We start from the raw sequence: 25,902 nt of genomic DNA, 5'->3' as shown, positions 1-25,902 counted from the left end.
AAAGTGTCACCAGTTCACCTGAAACACATCTTTGGACTGTGGGAGGAAACCAGAGCACCTGGAGAAAATCCACATGGAGAACATGCAAACTGCACACAGACTGAGCAAGGAATCAAACTCAGGTCCCATCACACCGTCCAGGCTCTTAGACACCAGCACTACCTGCTGCACCACCATGCCACTCATGTTCTATTCAAAAATAGTCCTTTGAGTCTGTATTTTACTCTCTTTTAGTCCTGGGGGGAGGTACCTGGAGCCGGGGGCCTCATGAGCAGACTTGATGCTGGCGCTGCGGTCGCGGCGCACAGGGCCCGGCTCCATAGTGGGTAGTCCCGTGGCGGACGTGGTGGTGGTCCACGTGGAAGAGGCCCTCCTCAGCATCCCGGGGGGCGGGGCGCGTCGCAGGCGCTGCAGTGACAGAGACAACCCCCCGCCCCCGCATCTCCCAGTAAGGTTCGGAAACGCAGATGCTTTGCAGGCACGGGACATGCGGTAATTTTATATTTACTGTAATGTGTTATTGGGGGGGGCAGAGGCACAGCGGGTTTGACCGGGTCCTGCTCTCCGGTGGGTCTGGGGTTCGAGTCCCGCTTGGGGTGCCTTGCGACAGACTGGCATCCCGTCCTGGATGTGTCCCCTCCCCCTCCAGCCTTGCACCCTGTGCTGCTGGGTTAGGCTTCAGCCAATGTGTTTGTGTGTAATGTATTATTATTATTATTATTATTATTATTATTATTATTATTTTAACGTGAAAAATGTGTGAAATTATTGAGAAAACATGGTTCTACAATGTAGCCCTTGTGTGCGTTAACTGTCCATATATTCTTATGATTCATATGATACGATATAAGGGGACTGACCGAGCAGCAACGGGGTCGACTAATGACGTGATCGTTGGAAAAGCAGAGGAGGGCTGGCACTTTATTCACAGGAAGTTGACATTGTTTTAATTCTAGTCCACCGGTAATCTCATAATTTTTGTCGTTCGAGAAAGCCCCGCTGCGTCCTGACACATTTGCACCCGTTCCTCGTTCGAAGGGGCACCGCGGGATTTTTCCCATCATGCTCCGCGGTTTACCTTCTGAGCGGCCAGCCTCTCGCCTTTGTCCGGCCCCTCCTCGGAGTCGGAGCAAGCGCGGGCATCGCTCGCGGGGCCCGGGGAGGCAGCGGCGCGGGGCCGGTGCAGGGGCAGCAGGGTTAGCTGAGTGCTCAGCAGGTTGCTGACAGCGCGGAGGGAGCTGCACGTGTGCGGAGGGAGAGAAGGGTCCGCCAGCAAGTCGGTGATGAGCCCGTGGGCCTCGCCCATCACCGCGATGTCCACCATTACGCCGGTGCCCGACGACTGTAGTGAGAGAGAGAGAGAGAGAGAGAGAGAGAGATTGGTTAGGGGCAATCAAAGAGCAAGGCTGGACTGACGCAACAAGGGACTGGATCACTCTGTGTGTGTGTGTGTGTGTGTGTGTGTGTGTGTGTGGGTACCTTAACCCTAATACCTAACCCCTAACCCCAACCCCAACCCTACCCATAACTGTAACCGTGACCCCAACCCATAACTGTAACCGTGACCCTAACCCAACCCATAACTGTAACCGTGACCCCTAACCCCAACCCATAACCCTGTCAGATAAAGGAGTAAATGTCACATTTAAAAGTTCCGCTACTTTGCCTGCTGTGGCTGAACGGCTCACAACCAAAGTGTACAATGAATTTAAGAAAAGTGTTTTACTGCCTCAAAGCCAAGAGTAACAGAGGGAAATATTCTGACTGTATTGTGGAGAATGTTATCAGAGTGTGTGTGTGTGTGTGTCCCACTTTGACAGAACCTGCAACTAGCAGAGAATAATTCTATTTATACTGGCTACAATAAACCAACTAGGAGTAGATACTGACTTCCAGCAGATCCTCTTCTTCAGAGACTCTACACTCACATTCCCTGTCAAATCAATTCAAAAGCCCATTTTTAAGTCTCCTGCCGGATAATCCGCGCCGTCCTGGGCCTGAGCCGATGGTTCGACCGCCTTGGGAAGGCGGCTCCGTTCGCACCACGCAATGACCCAAAGTCAAACTGAGCTGAAAGATCTAGTGTCCCCTGTACAGCAAGGCGCACAAACGCTCTCGCACACACGCCGGGGCCCGACATCAGTATTTTGCATTCTGGCCCTGGGGATAATCCCCCCCCGTAATGGCTGTCCTCTTGGCCGGATGACGGCGATTAACAAAAATTGCACAACGATGCCATTTGTTCCCAAATGCTGCAAATCCACTTTCGTTTCCTTAGCGAATTTTCCGTGTCAATCTGCTCCGTTGGCCGGGTTCGGGGCAGGACGTTTTTCTTGCGTTCTGTACACGCTGGACACGTTTGCTCTGATTCTCCTGCTGCGTTCTCCTTCTCCTCCCACGTCCGAGGGTCCTGCAGCACGGTCCGGATTCGGTTCGCGGCCATCGCGGCCCGCGCGAGACGCAGCAGGGTGATGAATCCCATCATCGCCATGGCGATGAACATCGACATCCAGGCTGCTCCTCCCCATCACCGTATGACCAAGTGTGACCTTTTGGGACTGTGCACACGAGAGCACACGTGCTGCAAACGCACCCTGGTTGGTTTTTCCAGCTCCACTTAATTCACACACACATTTTCAGAACCGCTTGTCCCATACGGGGTCGCGGGGAACCGGAGCCTAACCGGCAACACAGGGCGTAAGGCCGGAGGGGGAGGGGACACACCCAGGACGGGACGCCAGCCTGTCGCAAGGCACCTCAAGCAGGATGCGAACCCCAGACCCACCGGAGAGCAGGACTGTGGGCCAACCCACTGCGCCACCGCACCCCCTTTCCACTTAATTCACTAGGCCTAAAACACTGTAGTGCGCACTGTGTGTGGTCTTCCAGCCGAGGGATGTTCATGGGCACCGGACACCCACCAGAACCTTTGGACACCTGTCGGTGAAATGCTCGAGGTCCAAAATCAATCTTCCCTGTTCACACTCAGCTGAAACCTTCAGAGCTTGTGGCGAAGATCTGAGCAAGGTACAGAACCACATCACGGATCTTCAGCGGGACTGAAACCAACACCCATTTGGTGAGGAGCGGAGCTCTCTCGCCAGTTCCCCCAGAATGCACTGCACATGAGAGGTACGAGAGGCAGACGCAGAGTCAATGCCACGTCCTGGTTGATGTCTCACACTGAGCTGTGCAGATAGTGGGCTGTTTGAGACCATTAAATGGTAAAGTAAGGTACATTTCCAGGTGAAAACCCTTCCTTTGGTCTGTTGCTTTGAGTGAGGAATGACTGTTATTAGTGCTGCTGCTCTCGCTGAATCTGCTGTCCCTCAAATACTGCCTGATGGGGTCAGACAGAGACACATGGGGACTTGGGGGGGCAGATGGGCCATGTGTCCAGTCTCCATGATCAGCAGTCATAATTCGGAACCTCTCAGCACAATGAGAACTCTCGTTTTCTGGGGAGTCCTCAAGCAGACCATCCCACCCCCGTGGTCGGTGGATTATGGCGACCCCCCCCCCCTCCAGGTGTGCTCATGTAAAGTGTAGAAAAGCAGGCCAAGCAGAGTCTCCAAGGGCTAATGTGGACAAGTGGGGGAACATTCCTGTTGCCGTTGGGGACACAAAAGGTCCCAGAGCACAAGGCTACAGAGGGGAGCAGCTGCTGCTGACACAGTGCTGCCTGACACACACACACACACACACACACACACACACACACACACACACAATTTGCAAGGCAAAGCTGCATTTAATTACGACAGCACAGCATAGCACAGTCCCAATGCACCAAATCACTGCTCATAACATATTACACAAGTATTCACCAGCATTTTCAAAAAATAACAATTTGAAAAAACATGAACAGAGAGTAATTGGTAATAATTTCATTGTCTAAGACGGTTCACTTAGTTCAATGGCGTTATCATCAAATATTTAACTCAGGGCGGAGGGTGCGGTGGCGCAGCGGGTTTGGCCCGGACCTCCTTTTTGGCGGGTCTGGGGTTCCAGTCCTGCTTGGGGTGCCTTGCAATGGACTGGCATCCCATCCTGGGTGTGTCCCCTCCAGCCTTGTGCCCTGTGTTGCTGGGTCAGCACCGGTTCACCGCGACCCCGCTTGGGATAAGCGGTTTCAGACTCTGTGCGTGTGTGCACATTTAAGTCGGACATTAATACAGGGAAATTTTGTCTTGCTTATTACAAGACATCCCCGTTTAAAGTAATATAAAGTCCAGGTTGCCAGAAAGTTCCGCTTACTACAATGTCGCGCCTGTTCCTAGTGTCTGCTTAGGACAGCGTCCTTCATAAAGCCTGCAGATGAAGTACAGGGCAAACAGCGGAAGCTGAGCGAGAAGGGAGTCAAAGCACAGTATCAGAGCTCAAATCTGCAGAGAGACGTCCCACTCGCTCACTTTGACTAATTTCGTTTTGCACGGAGCCAAAACTAGTTCCTTTCCAGAAAACTCATGATGAAAACAAGCAGGGTAAAACCTGCATTTCTGCTGAAGATGAATAGAGATCATAAGGGCTGTACTGTGGTAAGGGAACAGCACCAACGATGTTCTGACCCCGCAAAGCGTTTCCTGTCCCAAAACAGGTGCTCCGCGCCGGAAACACGGAACGTCCCTGTGTATTTTTCCACGGCGGTATTTCAGCGCGCGGATCCCTCTCCCGACGGTTCGGTCGTGCGGAAAATGTCTGGAAAGGTTCTGCACGACCCAACAAGGAACCGACGGAGCCGCCTGTCGCTTTCTGGAGTGCCGCTCAAGGTAACCGCTGTCCCTCGCGAGCATCCATTCCAGCTGCGGTCCATCTCCGACCAGTACTAAAAGAAGCTGGAGAGCGCCGGGCTGGAGGCAGCGCGGTAAATTACACCGCTCGCATTATTCACAGGCACTTTCACAGGGTCTCCTCTCGGTGGAGATGCCTGCCTTTCCTGAATTCTCGCTACAGTCAAAGCTGAGATACGAGCGTTTGGGGCACGAGAGCTCAAGATTACCAACGGTTTCTTTAAACGGCCCCGCTTCAGTTTGTTAGACTTTTTTCCGTAAGTATGACGACCACATTTGGAGTTCAGGCTCCTCCCACCAGCTGAGCGGAAACCAGAGTGACCGCAAGCTCTTCTTCTCAGGAATAGAAGGAAATTTTTCCCATTGAAAGTAACTATAATTATACCTTATGAGAATTTACCTGACAAAGAGCTTTTTTTTATTGGGGGGGGGGGGGGGGGGGCAATACTGTATAACTAGTAAACATTAAAACCTTTATCCAAAGCTACTTACAGTGTCAAAGTACTGTGTCAGTTCAGGATAAGTACCTTTCTTTTAGCGGTTGGAGCTGCTACCTTTGGACCCAGTGGTTGTAGGTTGTACGTTTGACTCCCACCTCCTTTACTACCTTTCAGCAAGATACTTACCCTGAATTACTCCAGTTAAATTACCCAGCTCTACGAATGGGTAAATAATTGTAAGTAGCTTAACATCGTAAGTCACTTTGGAGAAAAGTGTCAGATAAATGTAAATGCACTACAGCAGGAAGCGGGATCTCAGCTCAGGTCCATGAATTAGAAGGTGAGCGCCCTAAGGACTACGCCACCTGCTGCCCGTGTGCTGCATGTACTCAGCCCTAATGTGCTCTTCATATGGCTGCGGTGGGCAGAGGGTCACCTGGTGACGGAGAGAGCTCAGAAAGGATGTCTCCGCGCTGCCTGCGGACAACGGGAAGTATTAATACCCTCTTTACGCGTAGAACACGATGAGCTGAAGGGTAAGCGGAGCGCATTTATCGTCCTCGATCGGCCGCGTGGGAGCGCTGCGCTTCGGAGGCCGGACCTTCTCACACCCCCCCCGCTCCGCTCAAGTAAACAAAGGAGAAATGAAACAAACAGCAAAAAATAGAGCGGCGAATGGGAACGCAGAACGACTGACCCCCATTAACATTCCATACATCACGTGCTTCTCTAAAACAAATCCAGCAAGACTTCAGACGTAGAGAGCGCATTTTTTAAAATCTCTGACAAATCACCTTTCACCAGAGCGTGTTTATTTGAGCTAGGAAAAAAAGCTACACAAATTGCTTTAAACTTGATGTATTTTCCCTCTGTATTTATTGAACCACCTGTCAACAGTCCAGCCCCGGCTAGTATTTCATATTTAAATTGTACAACGACGGAGATGTAATGAAATGAGCCCCCTCTTCGGATTGTGTGGGCCTTTTCTTCAAGCTTATGGGTTGTAGAGTTAGGAAGGGCTGGAAGTGACCGACACAGAAAGAGGGACCTGAGCCAAACCCCATGCAGGGTCAGAGGTCACGTGTAGCAAGAGAGCAGCGGCTGCTGTGTTTTTGGGCCAAGTCACTATGAGTTTGACATCCAGACTCTACGTATGCAGATTTGTCGAACGAAATGTGTTTTTCCACTTTCGAACTAGGACCAAAAAGTAGGAAAAAAGAAAAATGCTCGAGGGGAGACACAGAAGTACGGAAGGTGAGGGGCACGACCACCTTGCGATTCTTCGGATGTCTTTTTGGTGAGCGGTGATCAATCATCTGCTGATTTTAATCTTTTTTGCATGATGCTGGACTGTAAACACCCCAGAAGCGGAGGCGTTTCAAGATGAATTACAGCGAGGCGATAAAAACCTTTTCCCCGTTATGAATGCGTGCGAAGATGGCAGCAATAAGTAGAGAGTGTAGTTTTTTCAGATCTGGGCATTGCCGTCAAAGTCGTTGCTCAGCCTGCCCCTTTTATCCACAGCGATCTGCAGTTACATGCATAATCCAGGTTCCGATCCAACTCAAACACACTTGATGGAAAGCCCGTGCCTGCGGAGCGAACAGGAGCGCTTCTGCGGGGATCTTTGGGTCCCAAACGTCCACTATTAACCCCAGGCCGCGTCTCCGAGGGCTGAGGTTTCGTGCCGACTGCTCTCAAAGAGCCTCCCGAAGGGACTGTTCCGAAACCAATGTATTTCTAACCTGAGTACAAATATTTAAGCAGCTTTTCTCCACACATGACTTTCCCTTAGATGTGCAACTTAAAGCACTCGCCGCAATATTTGCGGAAGAGAAATGTCTTGGCTCGGGAGAAGGACCACGCTAATGTGCGCCTGCTGGCAAAGGAAGGGCTGCAGAAATCGATAAATCCCAGCAGTCAGCGACTACGCTACGTTGGCCTGATTTGGACATTTAAGAAACCGCCATGGCACGCAGTGGCATTGGCCATTTCTGAGTTACAGTGCCTGTTTTGGAGAAATAAAAGGAAGGAAAACATCCATTAGATCTGCCAAATTTACAAAAAAAAGAAAAAAAAAAAACCCAAATGTTTAAAAGTCTCCTCAGCTTGGACATTTATGAGCCTCCACTCCTGGAAGCCAGATTATCAATCACAATAAAACACTCGTGTACAGGACTGCGTCGAAGCTGCACCCTTCACTAGCGATCGGTATTTGAGCGTCTGTGTCCCGAGACTCCATTCGCAGGCTGTGTGGAACTACCAGACTCCTGCCGCAAAGTATGTTCACATCAACGGTCCTTCTCGAACCCTTAGCTGAAGTGCTGGAGCTGTGAGGCCGTGAAACGCCTGGTCCTGCAGCAGGGCATCAGCCCGCCCAGCGCTGCATCACGCTCCCTCTCGGATACCTGCTGCCTCCACAGTACGGAGCAGTGAAGCGCGCCCGTTGCTAGGAGACGGACAAACAAAGAGCAAAGTTCTACCCCCTCAAATAGCAGACTGGACTAAACTGGCCAAAAAACATGGTCACACTTAGTGTGTAGCTATGAGTGCGTTGGTAGAGATAGACATTAACACTGCGGAGGCTACGTTCACACACTGGGTGTTACTTAGCGTTCGTGCAGCAGCCAGCATAGTGAATTTGAATCTGGTTTAAAACCCCGGTGGGGCCTTACTACGGTACTGCTGAGCAAGGGACAAAAGTCAGTTTCTCCTTTATGCCCTCCAGATGTATGAAGGAACCAACGTGTACGCTGCAGTAAAATGCAGAAGCGTGCCCGTGCACAACTCCGGAATTATCGTCCGCAGCTGGAGACGAGGACCAGGTGCAGCCACAACATTTCAACGGACCGAGAAAGGAGCCTGGCCTGGGTGTATTCCTCATTTGTGTTCAATCCTAAGTGTTTCTGCACTGTTTGCTTTCCATTTTAACTAAAACTGCTCCATAAAACCACCCCGTACCCGCCTCACTCCAACAGAGGTGAGTGTAAACTGCTCCGATCACCCGTACAGCGCACGCAGGCCATAACGTAGAGGGAACGAACGGTCCGACGCTTGCGGCCTCGTGAAAAAAGAGACGCGGGAAAAAAGTGTGAGTTAGTGAGTGAGTGGGCAGTGAGGGATTTCCTCCTGATAACACTGTGCTCTCTGCGCATTGTCCAGCCGCCCGTGGTCGCATTGTCCCCAGCGCCCCCGGCCGAACCTCACGTTCTATAACAGCTCGATATGTTATCCACTGTAGCGCTGAAGGAGGAAACAGCAGCCCCGTAACTCACAACTCCTGACTGGTGTGTGTTTTTTATTTCCAGTCCTTTGTATCGCGGTACAGCAAAGCCCCCCGTTCACATTATAGATGGTTCATTTGCCCGTCCGTGACACAATGGCCTGAACAGCGGCTCTCGCTCATATCGTACTTCTTCCCCACCACGATAACAGGGCTCGAACGCTTTCGGGAATAAATCTCCTGGAGAGAAAAGACTTTGTATCGCTGCAAATACGCCGCGCCGCGTAGTGTTGACGCCGCCACCTTGCGCGCCGCCCTTCTGCGGCGGGCCAAAGGACGACGGCGCACGGGGTGGCGGTGCCAACACTACGCGGTGTGCGTTTGTGTAACTTGTGTAACTAGAATGACAAATAAACGTGTGCCGCAATACAACGTAAATAAACTGTAGATAAGGGAACATTATAGAAGAAATGTGACACAGAGAAGCGCGGTGATACAAAGTCAGTCTAAAGGGTGTAAGGGTTAGGGTGCTGTACCCTAAACCATGTCAATCAACCGAAAGAGCGGCATACTTCTTATCTAGAATCATATAAATATCTATATTAAAACTCTTATTCTTAATGGAATATAGAGTCTACGGCCTTCACGTAGTTTACTGGAGGCCTATTACATTTATCTGACGCTTTTCTCCAAAGTGACTCCTGTTAATGTACTTACAGTTATTGCCCATTTATACATCTGGGTAATTTTACCAGAGCAATTTAAGTAAGTACCTTGATCAAGGGTTCTACAGCTGAAGGTGGGATGCAAACTTGTGACCTTTGTGTCCAAAGGCAGGAGCGCTAACTGCTACGCTACCGGCCGCCCCACTATTATTTCACTTGAGCAGAACTCCGAAGAGCAGAGGTGTCCACACTTGATTTGGACGTGCAGAATTACAGGGCGTCTCTGCCGCGACGTGGTGCAGCAGGAAGGATGCGCGAAATCACCCGGACGGTGGCTCTCGGTGACGGGAGGGACCGCCACCTCACGGCCGCCGCCACCGCCGCGGCTCAGCATCTCCGCGCCAACTGACCTGTGGTCCCCGGAAGCTTCGCTTGTGGTCCCAATCGGCCTGGGATGCAGTCTGCGGAGACACGCGGAAAAGAGAGGGACGTTAAGAATTAACGTCAGTTCAGATCAGCACACCCCACAGAAGAGGTGCAGGAGTGACCCCGCGTCATGCGGTGAGGGCAATACCGAGAGAAACAGGACGATACTTTGATTTAGCAATAAAAATTGAACATTTTTTGCCATGCTAATAAAGTAGTCCCCCCTCCTTCACCTATTATTGTCCCAAATAAAAAGTACAATTTTTTTCGGTTAATTTTTCATGTAGTTGTCATTTTGCGTCCGGGCTGTAATTATATTTCCTAACATGAGAAATGAATGCAGGTCAACCCCCTGACAATGGGGCTTAGCCTAAACGAGCGATTTTATGGAACAGAACAAATGCCATTGCACTGAATAATAAGCCTGGTGTACAGACAAAATGGATATATTTTTTGAGCCACTCTAAGAGTTTCTCGTTGCACGGAACCACAATATAGTGCATTTTTAGATCTGAATTTGGACAAGAGACTATAGCTTGACACGTTCCCTTCGTAGTTTAACGGACTCCGCGTCTTCCAACTATAGCTAAGGAGACCTGCAGGCTGCCTCTTCACGTAACTGTACCCAGATCACAAAACAAAGGTCAAACGAATATTATTATAATAATTGTCACTATGACAAAGACTGGCTGTGCAGTGGACTGTGGCGACACTAATCGTTACATTTACAGATCTGTGCATTTCGTTGGAGCAAAACGGCAGTGGTGGGTGAGTTGGAGGGCCGGTCTGGAAAGTTTAGTAGTTTCCCACAGCGAGGAGGAAATAAACAAAGCAAAATGTATTTTCAGTGGCACATCCTCCATGTTTAACAACACGGGGTTCAGACGACCATAAATCACCGCTATCTGGCTTCCAGTGGAGGGAATGGGCTGGTGGGGGAGGGGGCCCAGCTTTCCAACTGGTGCACTCTGTGATTTGGCGCCGACCGCCAGGATCTGGTCCAGAACTTCCTAACAAAAACCGAAGGGTCCAAAAATTTGTTTCCCAGAAACAATAGGTCACTGTGGTTGAACAGCACGCTTGGTTCCGTGAACCTCGTCTTCGCCCAGAGACAACGAAACCTTTTGGTGGCCAATGTCTAAAGTTCGCAAGTCCACATGGATATTGGCTTGGATACAACTTTAGCGGAATGTGTTAAAGAGCGTGCAAAATTTGAACCGATCCCTCATTTAACAGCAGGAAAACTGAGCGCCTTTTCTAAGGGCGAACAAAGAAGGCGCCGAACGCAAAAGCGCGGCGGCAGGACAAATTTAGTACCGCGTTTGAAATGTTCTCTCTCGCCATCCGTGAGTTCGGCGTGCCGTAGCAGCCGCGCTTCTGGTAAAACCGTGCGCGTCAAAGTGAGCGATACGGGGGGCTGGCAGGCAACCAGCGGTCGAGCGATTGAGTCGGCCGCTGATTAAAATCGACTCGACCTGGAAAAAAAAAAAAAAAAAAAAAAATCCGCCGCAATTGCTGCGCTCAGGGGAGCGGAGCCCAAACGGTTACAGATGTGCAGTCGATGTTGCATCTCTGTAGCACAAGACCGACACCATTCCTGAATTCTTCCCAAACCCTTGAGGGCTGCATGTTCTTGGTATAAAGTTTCCGAAGAAACTCTTAACCGCACTAACGCACGGGACCTTCGGCTGGAGTGGCTGAAATACACTGGGAATTCGCATACCCTCTTTGTTAACATATTTCCTAAAGAGGTTCTGACAACCCCTCACCCTGCGGTCACATGTCAGGAGTTACTCCGGTATTCACGCCGCAAAGTGCAGTTCAAACACTAGGAAAATGCAGCCGCGGGGTGCTCGACGAGACTCGCTCTTAATTTGTGAAGGACATCGGTGATGGGTAGTTGCGAGTCGGTCGCGTCACGGCGAGCAGTCGTAGCGGGTCCGTCTGTCGAACTTCGAAACGTCTTTCTCTTCACGAACAAGGTACTGTGTTCCTTCATGTCAAATGCATAGTGGATCAAACACCACGCACAGGGCAAGAACGCGACGACCGTTTGCTAGTTTAGTCATCGCATGGTTGATGACGGACTGTCAACAACGGTGCACCTTAAAGACCGAGCCACTTTTTGACCACGTTTGCTTGCGCTCACTTTAGGGACCTCAGGGACTTCGCAATCATAGGTATGTATGCGTTAATGCTCAAGTCTAAGTCGAAACCTGCACAATACTTTCATATATTTTTTCCCGCATTTTGGAACTCCAGCACAGATTTTTAACATGCGATGTGGTATTTATTCAGCTTTTACTAACACTGAAAATAACCATATATTGCAATTTGCATCTGTTTATCATAAATGTTCCTGGTTATGGTGGGGCATGTCCAACAGTCGTGCAGTTACCAGACAAAATGTTGGGAACAATGAATTTTCGGAGCTACGGACACTACCTTCCGAATTTAATCCATTGTTTCAAGGATGGAGTGCATTGTGTGGCCAGGGTGGCGTTGCACGAGCTGAGGGCCTTTATGGTGAAGCGGTAAGTAAACGTGCCCTTTTCTGTGTTTTCTTTCTTTTCATCCTGGACTCTAGTAGCCTGGTGTGAAATACTACACAATCTAAGTATTTCTCAATGGAAGAACGCACTGAAATCTCCTGACCGCTCCCTTCAAAACACATCCACCAGGATGCCAGATCTGTCCATAATGGTCAATTCTAGCGTTGCGATGATAAAAGTTATGACATATGTTTGATGGCTTGATGTCGTTTCAACCTGTGGCTTCGGCTCATGACAGAAACCATCCTGGGGTCCCGAAGCCTCCGTCACTTGGGTGTTTTGAAGCCGAACCGCAAACCTTACGTTGAAAAAACAGAAAGACCCATCTGTTTTATGTTCTACTTCAGTATTTATTAAACAGCAGACTCGCGTTAGGCTTTTCACTGCTCCCAAAGGGAAATCCCATAATATATACATTTATCTGACACCTTCACTAAAGCAACTTAGTTATTTACCCATTGGTACAGATGGGTAATTTTACTGTAATTAATGGGCTCCCAGTGCCACTTTACAGCACTAAGTTATTTATCAATTTATATAGCTGGGTAACTTTACCCAGCACAAGTGTACTGCAGCTGGGATTAGAACCTGCAACCTTCAGGTCCAAAGGCAGCCGCTCTAACCACTACCCTCTCAGCCGTAAGAAGCTTTTTAAAGCATTACATGATTCAGTCTACCGTACAGAGAAGGGGGTGTTCCGAAGGGGCCCTCGAACCCTCCCTGACGTCTCTTGTCCGAGACCAGATGTCCCTTTCCTCATCGTGTAGCAGGATGGGTCCATCAGCAGCACACCCAGATAGTCTCCATTACGCCTTTAATCAACTTTTAATGAAGCCAGGCTACATGGGAGGAGGAAACAGCTGGTGTCTAATGTAGTTCTGTTCCACATCTCTGCTCGCAGGGACTTCATCTGTCATCCGGATCTCTGCGCACGCGGGCCCCTCGCACCGTAGCCTCTGTCCAGACCGTGAGTGCGTATGTTCGAAAAACAGAAACGCAAACATAAAGAGTGCTCAGGCTGCCCCGAAACCTGCCCTCCCTCCTCACGAAGAAGGATTTGCAGTAATCGTTACCTTCTGGAAGCTGTTTCGGGACGGCATGAGTTGGATTCAGATGGAGTCCAGGAATATCGTACAACAAAAAAGTGTTATTGTCCCCAAGGGAGAGATTTGTTTTGCATCATTTAAAAAAATACAGGAGGGGGAAAATAATCTTAATATCCCACGCTGTGGAAAACCAAGGTCGAAACCAGGTCGTTTCAGTCAATCCAATCCAAGTGTTTTTTGCCACAACGACCAGTGCTTGACTGATCTTATACTAATGCTTTAATTCAGATTAAGGCACATGAGCAGGTCCCGCAAACTGTGCTGCAGCGGGTGGTTGTACCGTGTGGAGACAGCAGCGTCCCGGAACCTGCGTGCAATACTCCCTGTTATCTGCAGATGGAGGTCTCCTCAAGAGCAGGAGATTGCCTCCGCTACTACAGCAACAGAAAAAAAGCTGAGCTTGAAACATGGTACGTTGCCCTGGAAGACAGTGTAATCGTCTAAAACTAAAAGAATCAGGATGGTGATGATAACGGTGACCAGCATCATCACTCTAGGGCAGAAGGACGAACCAAGAATCACAACCCCACATGGGAGCAACAGGTGGCCTGAAGATTCGCACGACTACCTTCCACAGGAAGGAGCTAGGTTCCAATCCCACCTGCTGCTGTAGTAACCTTGAGCAAGGTACTTACCCTCAACTGTTCCAGGAAAAATCACCCAGCTGTATAAATGGGTAAATAACAGTAAGTTGCTTCGCAGGAAATTGTCAGATAACTGAATTAATAACAGCAAAGTAAATATTGTCTGTTGTTAAATAAGTCTTTATTTATTATGATTCATGTTAAGCCCAGATCACATTTTAGGAGCCATTCAGAAATCCAGATAATTCTACAGGTTCACCTTTTACCACAACTGTACTAACCCTGCACTCATACAGCAAAATTAACCCATCTGTATAAAGGAGTAAATCACTGTGCGTAGCTTTGGAGAAAAGCGTCACGTAAAGAAATAAACGTGAACAAGACGATGAGAAGAGAATCACAGAGTTCCAGCACAGACTGTAATAAGAGCGAAAATCACGTGTCAACCAAACCGCCACTTCAACACCAAACATCTCGACTGCTCCCAGTGGATTCTAGTGATTTCTCTCGTTGTTTACACTAATTTGTCGATCTAAACAAGTGTCCCTCTCTAGGGAACATTCATCACTCTACTCAAAAGACTTCACTGTAAACGTCCATCTCAGGCACCGTGTCAGAACAACGTAAAAATAAACACCAGTGACTGTTTTACACAAATAAGGAGCATTTTCGTTCTCTCTAGGTCTGTAAGGTAGGGGAAAATTCCAGAAAAACAAATGACGAATTCGGTTTCACTGGGGGTCGCAACTAGCGTCAACTCTCTAAGCCAAAATGCAGGCCTCGGGTCCAAGGTTCAAGTTTCCAAACAGCATTTCGTATTAAAGCCGGCCTCAGATTGGTCGGCTGTCTGGCATCGGACACGAAGCAGACGTGGTACATTTTTTATACTCAACGTAATTTACACACGGCGTATTTTACACTTCAAACAACGTCTTCAAATTTTTCACAAAAAATGGGCAAAGCAAGAAGCGCAGATGGGTTTGCGACAAAAGTTAAGAATATTGACGTGTATTTAAATCCCCCTGCTGTTCATGGCGTAATTAAATTTAAACCATAGAATAATGGTGTAGCCTTGGTAACCCAGTCTGTCACGTTTGTTTGTTTTTCTTCTTACACTTGTTTATGGGGTGATCACAACTACTCACATTTGCACTTAAAGATGCTCATCGATGAAGATCTCCCAGGACACAATTGAAGAAACACCTCCACAAAACATGCAGCCTTAAAGAAGCTTTGGAGTGTGTGCTTGTCAATGCTTACAATGAATTATGTGTTAATAAATACTCTTATTACACCATAACCCCTCCCAACCATGCAAGAAAAGCTGCTTTGCCATCCTACAAAGCGAAGGCCGAATGAACCACAAAAAAAAGGTAAATCCCTAAATCCGAGGCACTCCGCAGCGGAGCACGTCTTGGAGCCTGAAATAAACAAATCTCAGCTCCCCACTGCGTAGAACCTTCCATTAGCGCTGTGCTGATGTAAACCATCGCTCGGCGTGCGTGACGACTGAATCACGTGTCACTGGAGAAGGTCCAAGCAGGGAGGTCCACACAGGGACTTCAGACAAAACCAAACCAGTCAAGACCCATCGGGCAGCCTGGTACCGGTACCGAAAGAACTGGAGATAAACAAGGTGTTTTCACAGCTCCTCTGCAATATTTTGGATTTTTTATAAACAGTGGTTGTGGTAATATGGTAACACTAATTTATGAAGGACAACTTTGTTGAGGACTTTTTGGCCCACTTAGGGCAGCCTGGGCCCCTGGACATGGATGTGTGTAATAACTCACGGAGCTGAATGCAATTACTGAAAACCACGAGCCCCTTTTTTGAGACCTGGACCCTCAGCCGAAATCCTCATGAAACAGACGCCTTTAACCGCATGTACGCCTAAAGAGTGTTTCCACAAAAGACACGGTATAGCACGGTTATAATGCAGTACACAATTAACACATGTAGAAGGTAGCAATACAGAGCTGTTCCACTTTGTTGTTTCTAACTGTTAAAAGGATTAAGGATTAAAAATATTCAGTTTACAAGAACTTGAGGTTATTAATGGTGGCATTTAATAGCCTCACTTCAGTTCATGAATCATTTCATCGTATTTACGGGCTGAATTTATACATTGAACACCTCCCGACAGCTGAGCAGAAACCAGAGCGACCACAAACTCTTCTTCTCAGTGGAAGTTTGTGTCCCGCCGCGTTCAGTTCTCACCCCCATCAGCCCTTGTTTTATAGTTTCACCTGTTATAATCTGTGATCATGGACTGTTTGGACCGTCCAGCCACGTCCACTTGTCCACTGAGTGTCACTTCATTTACTCTGTTTCCATTGATTTCTTTTTTCTTCACTCTTCTGTTCTTTAACAGTATATGTTGTATTAATACATAAACAGTGAGAATCATATGTGTATGTTTTGTCTGTGAGTGTTTAAGGGTACAGTACATAATAGGTGCATAAAAGCAGAACGACCGCAGGTAGGCAGTCATACAGTATTATAGAGTACTTAATGAAGTAAAGCTGCACTGTTACGTTGTGTTATGATAACTAATGTAGCTGTGTCCAATTTAATGGTAGGTGGTGATATTTTACCATAAATGAGTGTCAATTTTGGGGGTCAGGGACACAAATGTTACCATTGAAATTACACACACACACACACACACTGAAACAGCTCGTCCCAAGCGGGGTCGCGGTGAGCCAGAGCCTAATCCAGCAACACAGGGCGCGAGGCTGGAGGGGGAGGGGACACACCCAGGGCGGGAGGCCAGTCCATCACAAGGCACCGTAAGCGGGACTCGAACCCCAGACCCACCAGAGAGCAGGACCCGGCCAAACCCGCTGCATCACCATGCCCCCCACCCAGTGAAATTACATATTTGATTCATCAGAAAGACTGATTTATGAAGGATTTTTCAGGAACAAACTACTCTGTAAGGTGATGGAAGACTGTCCATGGAAGTCTTTGTGTCCTGTACTGTGTTACAGATGCTGTAGTTTCAGAGATGCCTAAAATATGGATATCAACCGATGCCGACCTCGTCTCTCAGCATTACCTCTCACCGAAAAAAGATCTTCCGAGAATAGGAACATCTGCACAAGGTGCCACTGTGTCCGTTACTAAGATCCATCTGTTGGATGGCGTCCACAGCGGGACCACCCAGCGCCGCATATCCACCTCATCACAGGGATGGAAGCACACCACGAAAATCATCTTTTATGTGCTGGAATGTACTGGCACGATCCTGATATGAAGAACACGATATGTATGTATGTATGTGTGTGTGTGTGTGTGTGTGTGTGTGTGTGCGCGCACTGTATGGGGTTCATCAAACCAGGGTCTAGACCTCCAGTGCAGACCAGAAAACACTGTTAAGACACTTTGCTAGGCTGCTGCTTAAAACCATCCACGGAATCCTTACGAAAACACACACACCGCTTGTTCTGTGTTTTCACGTCACAGGTCCAAAAACAACCATGTGCAGACTATTTTGCAGGTGAACACATCAAGCGGCCAGTTTTATAACGTGGGGATCTGCTGTACCGCAAGTACAAAATGTGCCATTTTCGCAGTTATTTGTGACAGAATTGAACTGCAGCCGGTGAAATACTCCAAAAATGTTTATATCTCCGACAAAACATGACTGTAACAATTCAGGCTGGAACGTGCAGCTAAAAATTTTGAAAAAATTATTGAAAAAAGAAAGAAAAACTATCCATTCAACAATCATACAATGCACAAGAAAGTTACAGGTTGTTAGTCTGCCATTCATGGATTATTATTTTTTTTCCAAGGTGACTTGGAACGTCCTCGACTCTAACGCAACGGTATTAAGTACATCAGCTTTCAGAGCTGCCTGGCAAAACTATTTCCGTCTTAGAATAAAAAAAAAATTACATTTTAGTATCGAGCTGCTTGTGTGAAAACGTTTTTACAGGACAAACCGTGTGTGTGTGCAGCACCAACTGCGGCTCATTAAAACCCCATTTAGTGTCACCGCAGCGCCACCGCTGCCACCGTCACACCCATCCCCGCCCCCCCCCCCCCCCCCCCCATCTTTGGCCTTGGCCTTGAGATTGGACCTCAGGCTGGGGAAGAGCATTGACTTTTTTTATTCTGATCTGAAAAAGATCGGTTTCAATGAGATGCGGGGAAGGAGGGGTTCGTAGGGAAATAACCCATCCGCTCCAGCTGGGGATGAATTTCTGTTCTTTGCATATGGAGACAATGCAAATTAGAGCTGGCAAAATGGCTCATGAATCCCCCCCCCCCAACTGCTCCACATCCCACTGCCAACAAATCTGTCCTGTTAATGCTTTTCAATCCAACCAGTGTGATTTTTGTTTTTTAGCTCTAAGTCACAATCCCATTGACCGCCCCCCCTTAAATCTGTGCCCATACTTTAGAGGTTAAGAACCCAGCACTTTAACCATCGCCCATCTCACGGTCAGTGCTCTATCGGGCATAGCTCCAGCTCCATCCCCATCCCCTGCTGCAGCACTCAAAAGGATTCATGACATGTCTGAACCACAACTGGAGTTTTATGATATACAACCACAACCGGATACGTTATGATATATAAACCAAAAGGTTTCGACCTTTAGAAGTCATTGTCAGGCTTCGAAAGCCATGGACAGAGTGCGGAGTAGCGACGCCCTGGGGTTTCCACCTGGCTCTGACTATTACACCTCTAATTTACCGCAGCCTCAATTCCAAACACCTTCTGTATGTGACCCGGTGTGTCTTTAATCTCTTTATTGTCTCCGGTCACGTTGTCCCACACGGTGAGCATTGAACCGTCGGTGGTACAAAATAACCCGAAGAGACACAACTAAGCAAATTCGTTCTATTTTTGTGTTTATATGTTTTCGTGAGACATTCAGCCTGTTGCTCGTGTCTTTTTGGCTCAGTGCTGGTCCCCCCCCACCCGAGGTGGCAGATAAACACTTTACATTAACAAACAGATGCCCCCCAGGCAAACGTTCACAAAACGGACCCAATGTGCCTTTCCATTTTCGTTCGGCCTACGCAAGCCTGGGGGCTCCTTCCTGTCACCGCAAGGGTTACCACGGTACTCATTCGCTGCGCTGCCTAGAGAGGAAGGTTACCCTCGCTTTCACCCAGCGTTAACGGCTTGCGAGCCTTTTAATCCCTCTGACGGTCAAAAAAGTGCCCCGTTGCGTTGAGCGCACCGTCAATAACGGAGAACAAGCGGATTAAGCATTGCTCGGAAAATAACACGAGAACCGGAGGCGAGACGTTCCACAGGACACAATAAAAATGTGCCAACGCAGAGCTGTTCTCGTTCTCGTAAGCGAAGCAGAAAACCACGAATGAGCAAACAGAACCCAGGGCAAGGACACTCCCTTCGGCGCGGCTCCTGTTTTCCTTCGCGTGCCTCGGTCCACACAGCGGTGGGGGCTTGGGAAATGCGGGGGACGCGTGGGGCACCTGAAGGGCACCGCTTCCCCGCCCTCCTCCACCTTCCCCGGCATCGCCGCGCGTCCTCGGCGCGGCCCAGCACGTAAAAGACCAAACGTCTTATCTAATATCGTAAATAAATCTCTAATGGGTTCTGCCGAAACGTGCGCTCTATTTCCGTTGCTTCGCAGACATGTGCGGCCAAGGTGACTCGGTGCACAATTTCCGGGCGGAAGATCAGTAAAACAGGCCTGCGCCGGATTCCCTTTTCAGCGAAGAGCAGAACTGCGGTAACGATCTCCCTCTGTCCCTCAGAGCTGCTGAGCCCATCCCCCTTCGCATTCAGGAAGGGTCTCAAAACACATCTCTTCCAGATCCACTTACCTCCTGATCCCCTATGTGCTCCACAAACTTGCATTATGTTATTTAGAAAAAAAAAATGTGCTCTACCAATTCCGCATGCAGCTATCCATGAAATGTCTGCTGGTTAAACGGTGTTATGTGACGGCACTTAGAGAATCTCCAGTCCCCACCTGTATCTCACCATCCTTTGGTCAAATGCTCTTTTGTTTACTCCGAGCTGTACGCCGCTTTGGAAAAAACTAAACTGCTACATGAAAAATGTGAATATAAATGTAACCAGGGCCTTGTTTCTTCTGCCTTTCCCCACTGCACTAAACCGCGATTTCCTCCGGTGGCACGTTAGCCACCCATCTGAGCGCTGACTCAATATTTGGTTTGGCAGTATGAGTGCAGACGGGCCCCATGCGGACACGTGCCGACGCTTTGGGCTGGGGGAGGCGGGGGGCCGCTCGCCCGTCCCGGGAGCACCGGGGGTGGGGTGGAAGGGGGAAGCCAGTACAGCCACGCATGTGGCCCCCAGCTCACTCGCTCCTCACAACCCAGCGGAGTGTTGCTAAGACGAGGCTCATTACTCTCGAACGACCTTCTGACCTTTGCATGACTAACGTCGGCCACGTAAACGTCCTCCACAAAATGTCAACATGACTTAAGTGTGACAGCTCAACGCTCCGAAAAGCATTTCAGCTTAATGTTTAAGCGAGATAAGTCTGGGGCCGCACCAGAAACTTGGCCGAGAAAGTAAACGGAACTGAGCGCTAAGTGACCCTCCGAATCTTAACTAGCTTTGCTTAAGAAAAGAAACATGAATTATAAAGTCGCAATTCTTAATCATTATTTGCAACCCCAGGTGTCAGTACAATGTGGTAACAGAACAGAGCTCAGGTGTTACCTGGAACTTCGCATGATGTGCTCCACGAATACCTTTGGAAATTAACGCGTACACATATTCTCATGGGCCACACTGCATTTATAGTACTTTTGGTTGCCATAATATATATTAGTAAACATAACTATATTAAGAGAACATAAATTGTTGAATCATACAGCAACAGTTACAGTGAAGACACACAGCGCAAGAGAAAATAATGATAACAACAAAAACTATTGGTGGTGTGTCTGAAGTGAAGGAACTCAAAAATTTCTTTGTTGGACTTTTACCAAAATTATGTCTCACAAGAAAAGTATTCGATAAGTCAGACAAATGACTTTTAATAAGGATAATCTATCATGTGTTTTTAAAGCATTTAATATGATCAATTCTGCTGCCTTATACAGAAAAATAATGTTCTTTTCCTTTTAAGACATTTAAGATTAGGTATCTAAGACATAGGTTTAAAGAAAAAAAAGCCCTTGGGCAGTTGGTGGTGCAGTCGCTAGATTTGCTACCTTCAGACCTAAAGGTTGCATGTTTGAATCCCACATCTAGCTGTAGTACCCTTGAGCAAGGTACACCCTAAATTATGCCAGTAATTGTAGGTAAAGTAACATTATAAGCTGCTTCAGAAAAAAGCAGCACCTAATGAATAAATACAAATAGAGTAGAACAAGGGTAAACTCTTAAAAAAAGTAATTTTTACTGCAACATGTAAGACATATGAGAAGTTCTTGCTGTACCTGCGGGTCACACTGACAGCTCTCACCTGCAGCAATCACAGCGCTGCACACAAGAGGACTCAAACACATTTTTGTACCACTCCAACACACCGAGCCACCCATCCAACTCATGTGAAAGACAGACACGCCAGTTGCACCCATCCTCACAAATGGTGCAATCTGCAGATCCATCTATTATTTACTAGTGAGACAACAGCATCTCAGTGACCCAACTGGTGTCGCTTAGCTGAATGGACAAAGGGAGCACAACACAAGTCACACAGCTGGGACTGTTAGCAATGGGCTCCCAGTGCCACTTTAGAGCACTTAGAGTTGTTTACCCATTTATACAGCTGGGCAATTTTACTGGAATAAGTCAGGGTAAATACCTTGTTCAAGGGTACAACAGCTGGAAGAGGGATTCAAACCTGCAATGTGTGGGTCCAAATGCAGCAGCTCTAACAGCTATGGCACCAGCTACCGTACTGCTTGATCAAGTGTCACTACTGGTTCTTAGATGCACCGAGGGAGACTTGGGAACAGGATATGACTTGTCTTCTAGTAATTATGAACGGTCATCTCTATGTGCTCAAGTCTACCTTCCCTCCATGCGCTTCCCTCATCATCCAGGAACAAAACTTCAAGCTCTTTCGCAGAATCCACCTCATTGCACTTTGTCTTCAGAGGATACTCCTCAGCCGTGTTTTAAATGAAAGGTCTTTCTGGGCACTTCTGTACATTTATTCTGGGAAGGCAATGGGATATGAGCTTTCTGGATTGGCGTTTTGTTTGTGTCCTACTCAAACTTCAACTTTCGTTTCAGCCCAGCGAGTGCTCCGTCTGGATGACTCTCCACATCTGGAATTTTTTGAGTAAGTGGTGTGTAGGACTTGCCAGATGTCATGACAGAGCACCAGCGCTATTCCATCCAGGTTGAGACTTTCTCATTAGCATTTCTAGGAACCAAGGTCATCGAATATGAATTCAGAGGAAATCAAGACAGGGAAGCTTGGCCAGCGAGGGGAATCGCAACACATCATCTACGGGTGGAATCACTGCGCTGCATCCCAGCGCACGGCCGACGTGCCGCAAATTAACAGTCACCTTTATCATCACAGAAATGAGGCACTGGGCCCAGAGACCGTGTCCATCTGTTTACCATGTCGTGTTTGTGTTCATGGAGGTGGAACACAGCCTCTGTGTTGTCCGCTCCCTGTGAGCCTGTCCAGTGGTTCTGCTAGAGATGGGCGGAGATGTTCTCCTTCAGCTTCAGGAGAACAAACAATTCAGCACTCTGGTCATCCACAGACATGCAGAGGCAACTTCAGGTGTAGACCATGGCATGAAAATGCATTTCCTTGCCAAGTGTGGAAGAGAAATAAGTCCACATTCCATAACTTCATCAAGAAAGAATGTGGGTTGTGGTTTAACGAGAAAACAGAAGGGGACAAATTAAAATTTTTCCAAAGATTTTTTGAATGGTTGAATGAACTCTGCTCCAGTGAGCTTGTATCCCGTCACATTCCAGCTTTCTGTCACCCGCAGGTACTGTAGTGGCGTATGCCCCTCTACTATGTTACATGACACTGCAGGACGGTACAGCAGCAAACCTCATGTCCAACCCGTGTCCAGTACACTGGGGACTGCCTGCTGAGCACAGTAACTCTGATGTGGGGAAAGGCTGAGATTTGGTGAATAAATGACAAATATGAACAATGATCAACAGCAGCAAAACATACATTGTTCTGATTGGTGCAACCTGCACGGGTTGCCCGTCCAACCCATTGGTGTCCATGTTGATGTAGTCTGAAATGGTTAATACTAATTTTGAAATAATGTAGATGTCAGAGCTGGAATATAATAATATAATCTTAATGTTGACGGGACAGCCATCCAAAGAGCCAGTCATCTGAAGTTGTGCAGGTTATAATTTGAAGACTCCCTGAAGTCATGAGTCAGGACTGCATGGCTGTGATGTGCTGCTTGTTGTTGCTGTTCATGTTGTACAAGGAGCACAACACTTTGAAAGACTGAAGAGATGCATTGTTGCCAGCCTGTTGAATGATCATGGACGGTCTGGAACTCCTCCTTCACTGCACGTGACACCTTGTTCCATGTCCTTCCATGTGCCCAAAGTCAGCATTTGCCTCTTTGGGCAGGTGGTACTCATGCTGGGCCTCATTATGAACAGAGGATGCATTCTTCACCACCTAACAGGGCACTGGCTCCTTCATGATTCTGTTAGGCTGCTATAATGCCTGGCCCCAAGAGGCTCTGCAGCAGGTCCAGAGCCCATGTCCTAATGGTGGTCTGAATCAGTGTAATGGGTTAAGCAGAAGCCTGACCGGCCAATAATCACCTTTATATCTTTGGTAGTCATCCATCTCGCCCTATTCTAGTACACACAAAACACACCAACACTGAGACACACAAAAACCAGATAGCACAGTCTCCAACAAATGGGATTTACCTGGGTGGAAAATAAGGACGCGAGGGTGGAGAAAAGCAGGGGACCATGGTGGTTTCAAGTCTGGGCACTACTAGTTTGGACACCCATCAAACCGCCCCATTTTCAAGAAGGAAAAAACTTGAAAAAAGGTGTTAAATCGGTGGGTTATGACCCAACTCAGCTGCTTCACACACAATCACCTGATGGAGAAGGACGGCTCAGATGCTTCGTTCCGTGATGGGAAAACGGCAGCAGACGGAGGAAACGGCTATGGGAATGTCTCTGTGAGGAGCGTTAGGCCGTCGACTTTCCCTGTCAAAACAATCGCAGGACTGACAGCTGACTCTGCAGTTGAGGTTACTTACAGAATTTGATCACTGCAACAGGTGGGTGAGATAGGACTAAAGACAGCAGAACCTCCAGCCACAGGGCAATCAGTTTGTCCACCACTGATTTAAACAGTTACCATTTGTTATTTTATCAGTCCATTTCTATCATCGTTAAAATCAAACATATACCACCGTCAATGTTCAAAACAGCTAACAGCAAACTCTCCCAGCAGCTCTGAGTTTTTATTGGGGCCTTCAAATGGGTGATTAGCTACACACGGGGCTCGCTACCCCCATTAACAATCTGCTCCGATGTATAACTTCCAGTCTTCCGTCCTGGTCGTGGCCAGAGGGGAGCCGACCGCAACCACTGCATAGTAAAATGCAAAGAAAAGAAAAGAACACATGAATTCATATCTACGCTACAGTCAACTGCATAAAGTAAACCGCCATACAGTTGGCCACAACTCCTTTCGCTGCTTAAGATCCATTCTGAGAAACCATACCTCGTGTAGAGAAACAAAAATCTTGCGTTTTTTAAGTCCTTTAAGCACGCGCAAATCTCGGCAGTTATTTGGAATATTTGTGGCTCCTTCCAAAACATCACCTAAGCGCCAGAGAAGATCTAAATCACTTCTTACCGACTATGAACCGTTCACGCTAGAATGCGAGGTGCTTTGAGGATGCAGTACTGCAGGGATGTGTTTAATGCATCCGAAACTCATTGCTTGTCGGCAACGCGTTGTAACCTTGGAGCCCGGAAGTTTGTCAACTGCAGATAGGACGTCGTTGCCCCCCACGCCCGGACACGTCCCGAGTTCCTACCATCCCGTCCCACGGAGTGCGTTAGGGAGTATACTTGAGACTTGTCTGCTCAGCACATTCCGACTTGTAAAACTTTGCTGCGTCGGGAGCTTCATTTTGTTCAGATGTGAGCTATTTGTTCGACAGCAGAAGAGCAAAAAAAAAAAAAGCTGAAGTTATTTATTAAGGTCTGTGCAATATACTGCACAGATTGCTATACAGCTAATTTACATACTCGATAACAGCAAGGCCTAACCAGCCAGGGAGTCATTCAAAACTATTAATAAACATTACTTTCTCTCTCATTACATTCCAAATACTTGTTACAGTGCCCAGAGTTGAAATATAAATTGTAATTACGTACCGCGCAGTGATCATCAGTTATTCTCTTTTTCATAACACGGGATTATCTGAGCAAAGCTTCCCTATTATTTACAGCAGACGTTAGACGTAATGTAATCTGAATTCCCATGTATCTTGACTTTGCAATAAACATAAATCGCAACTCAAAAATGAAAGATCAACAGAGCATTAATACAAGTGAGTGGTTGTGAGCCAAGGATAAAGGGAGACAGATATTCAAAGACAGGCATAAAACTTTGTTGGGCTACTCCGGTTGACCTCCCAAAAGACCTCGCAATTTGCTGGAGACGAGAGGCATTAAATCAGAGACCTCAGAATCGAAGCAAACTTAACGTGAACTTTCTTCAGCCGTCCCGCGGAAGAATGTTACTTTTTCAGCAATCACTTTTTTTGCAGTATTTTTTCATTTTGTTATTGTTCTATCGCAACACCTATGCTGACGTTACCAATGGACGGGAAGGCGACAAGAAATGCAGGTGAGAAATAAGAGAATGATCAGAATGACCCCCTGGAAGAAAGAGAGCTTTAAATTGGCGGCAGATCCTCAGAGGGCAACGCAGCTGAACTCAACTGACTTTATCGTCTGCAAGAGCGAGAGCGGGGAGGAAGCAAAGAACAAGGGCCCTCCGTCGTTTCAGAACGCCTCTCCTGCCGTTGCTGGAAACCACGTTAGTCTCGCTGGTGCATAAGGAGCTCCGGAGCGAGCGAAGAGGAGCACGTTGCGAACGCCCACCATCTGCGGCTACTGAAAAGTCACAGCAGATCACATTCCGCGACCCCAGGCACTC

At 47.8% G+C, this 25,902-nt stretch overlaps 1 protein-coding gene across 2 annotated transcripts in view; it reads right to left on the bottom strand.

Moving 5' to 3' along the window:
• Positions 1–25,902, bottom strand: part of LOC108931430 (cGMP-inhibited 3',5'-cyclic phosphodiesterase A-like) — a 62,677-nt gene that overhangs the window by 18,981 nt on the left and 17,794 nt on the right. For both annotated transcript variants that reach the window (XM_029249713.1, XM_029249714.1), the window contains exons 2-4: positions 9,529–9,579; positions 1,079–1,342; positions 251–408 (exon numbers count right to left, since the gene is read on the bottom strand). In XM_029249713.1, the coding sequence (XP_029105546.1) occupies positions 251–408; positions 1,079–1,342; positions 9,529–9,579 (473 nt within the window). The remainder of the gene's footprint in view (positions 1–250; positions 409–1,078; positions 1,343–9,528; positions 9,580–25,902) is intronic.

This window comes from Scleropages formosus, chromosome 2 (genome assembly GCF_900964775.1).
Source record: "Scleropages formosus chromosome 2, fSclFor1.1, whole genome shotgun sequence".
Taxonomy (NCBI): Eukaryota; Metazoa; Chordata; class Actinopteri; order Osteoglossiformes; family Osteoglossidae; genus Scleropages; species Scleropages formosus.
The sequence above is the reverse complement of the archived record's forward strand: the minus strand, read 5'-3'. Positions and strand labels throughout refer to the sequence as shown.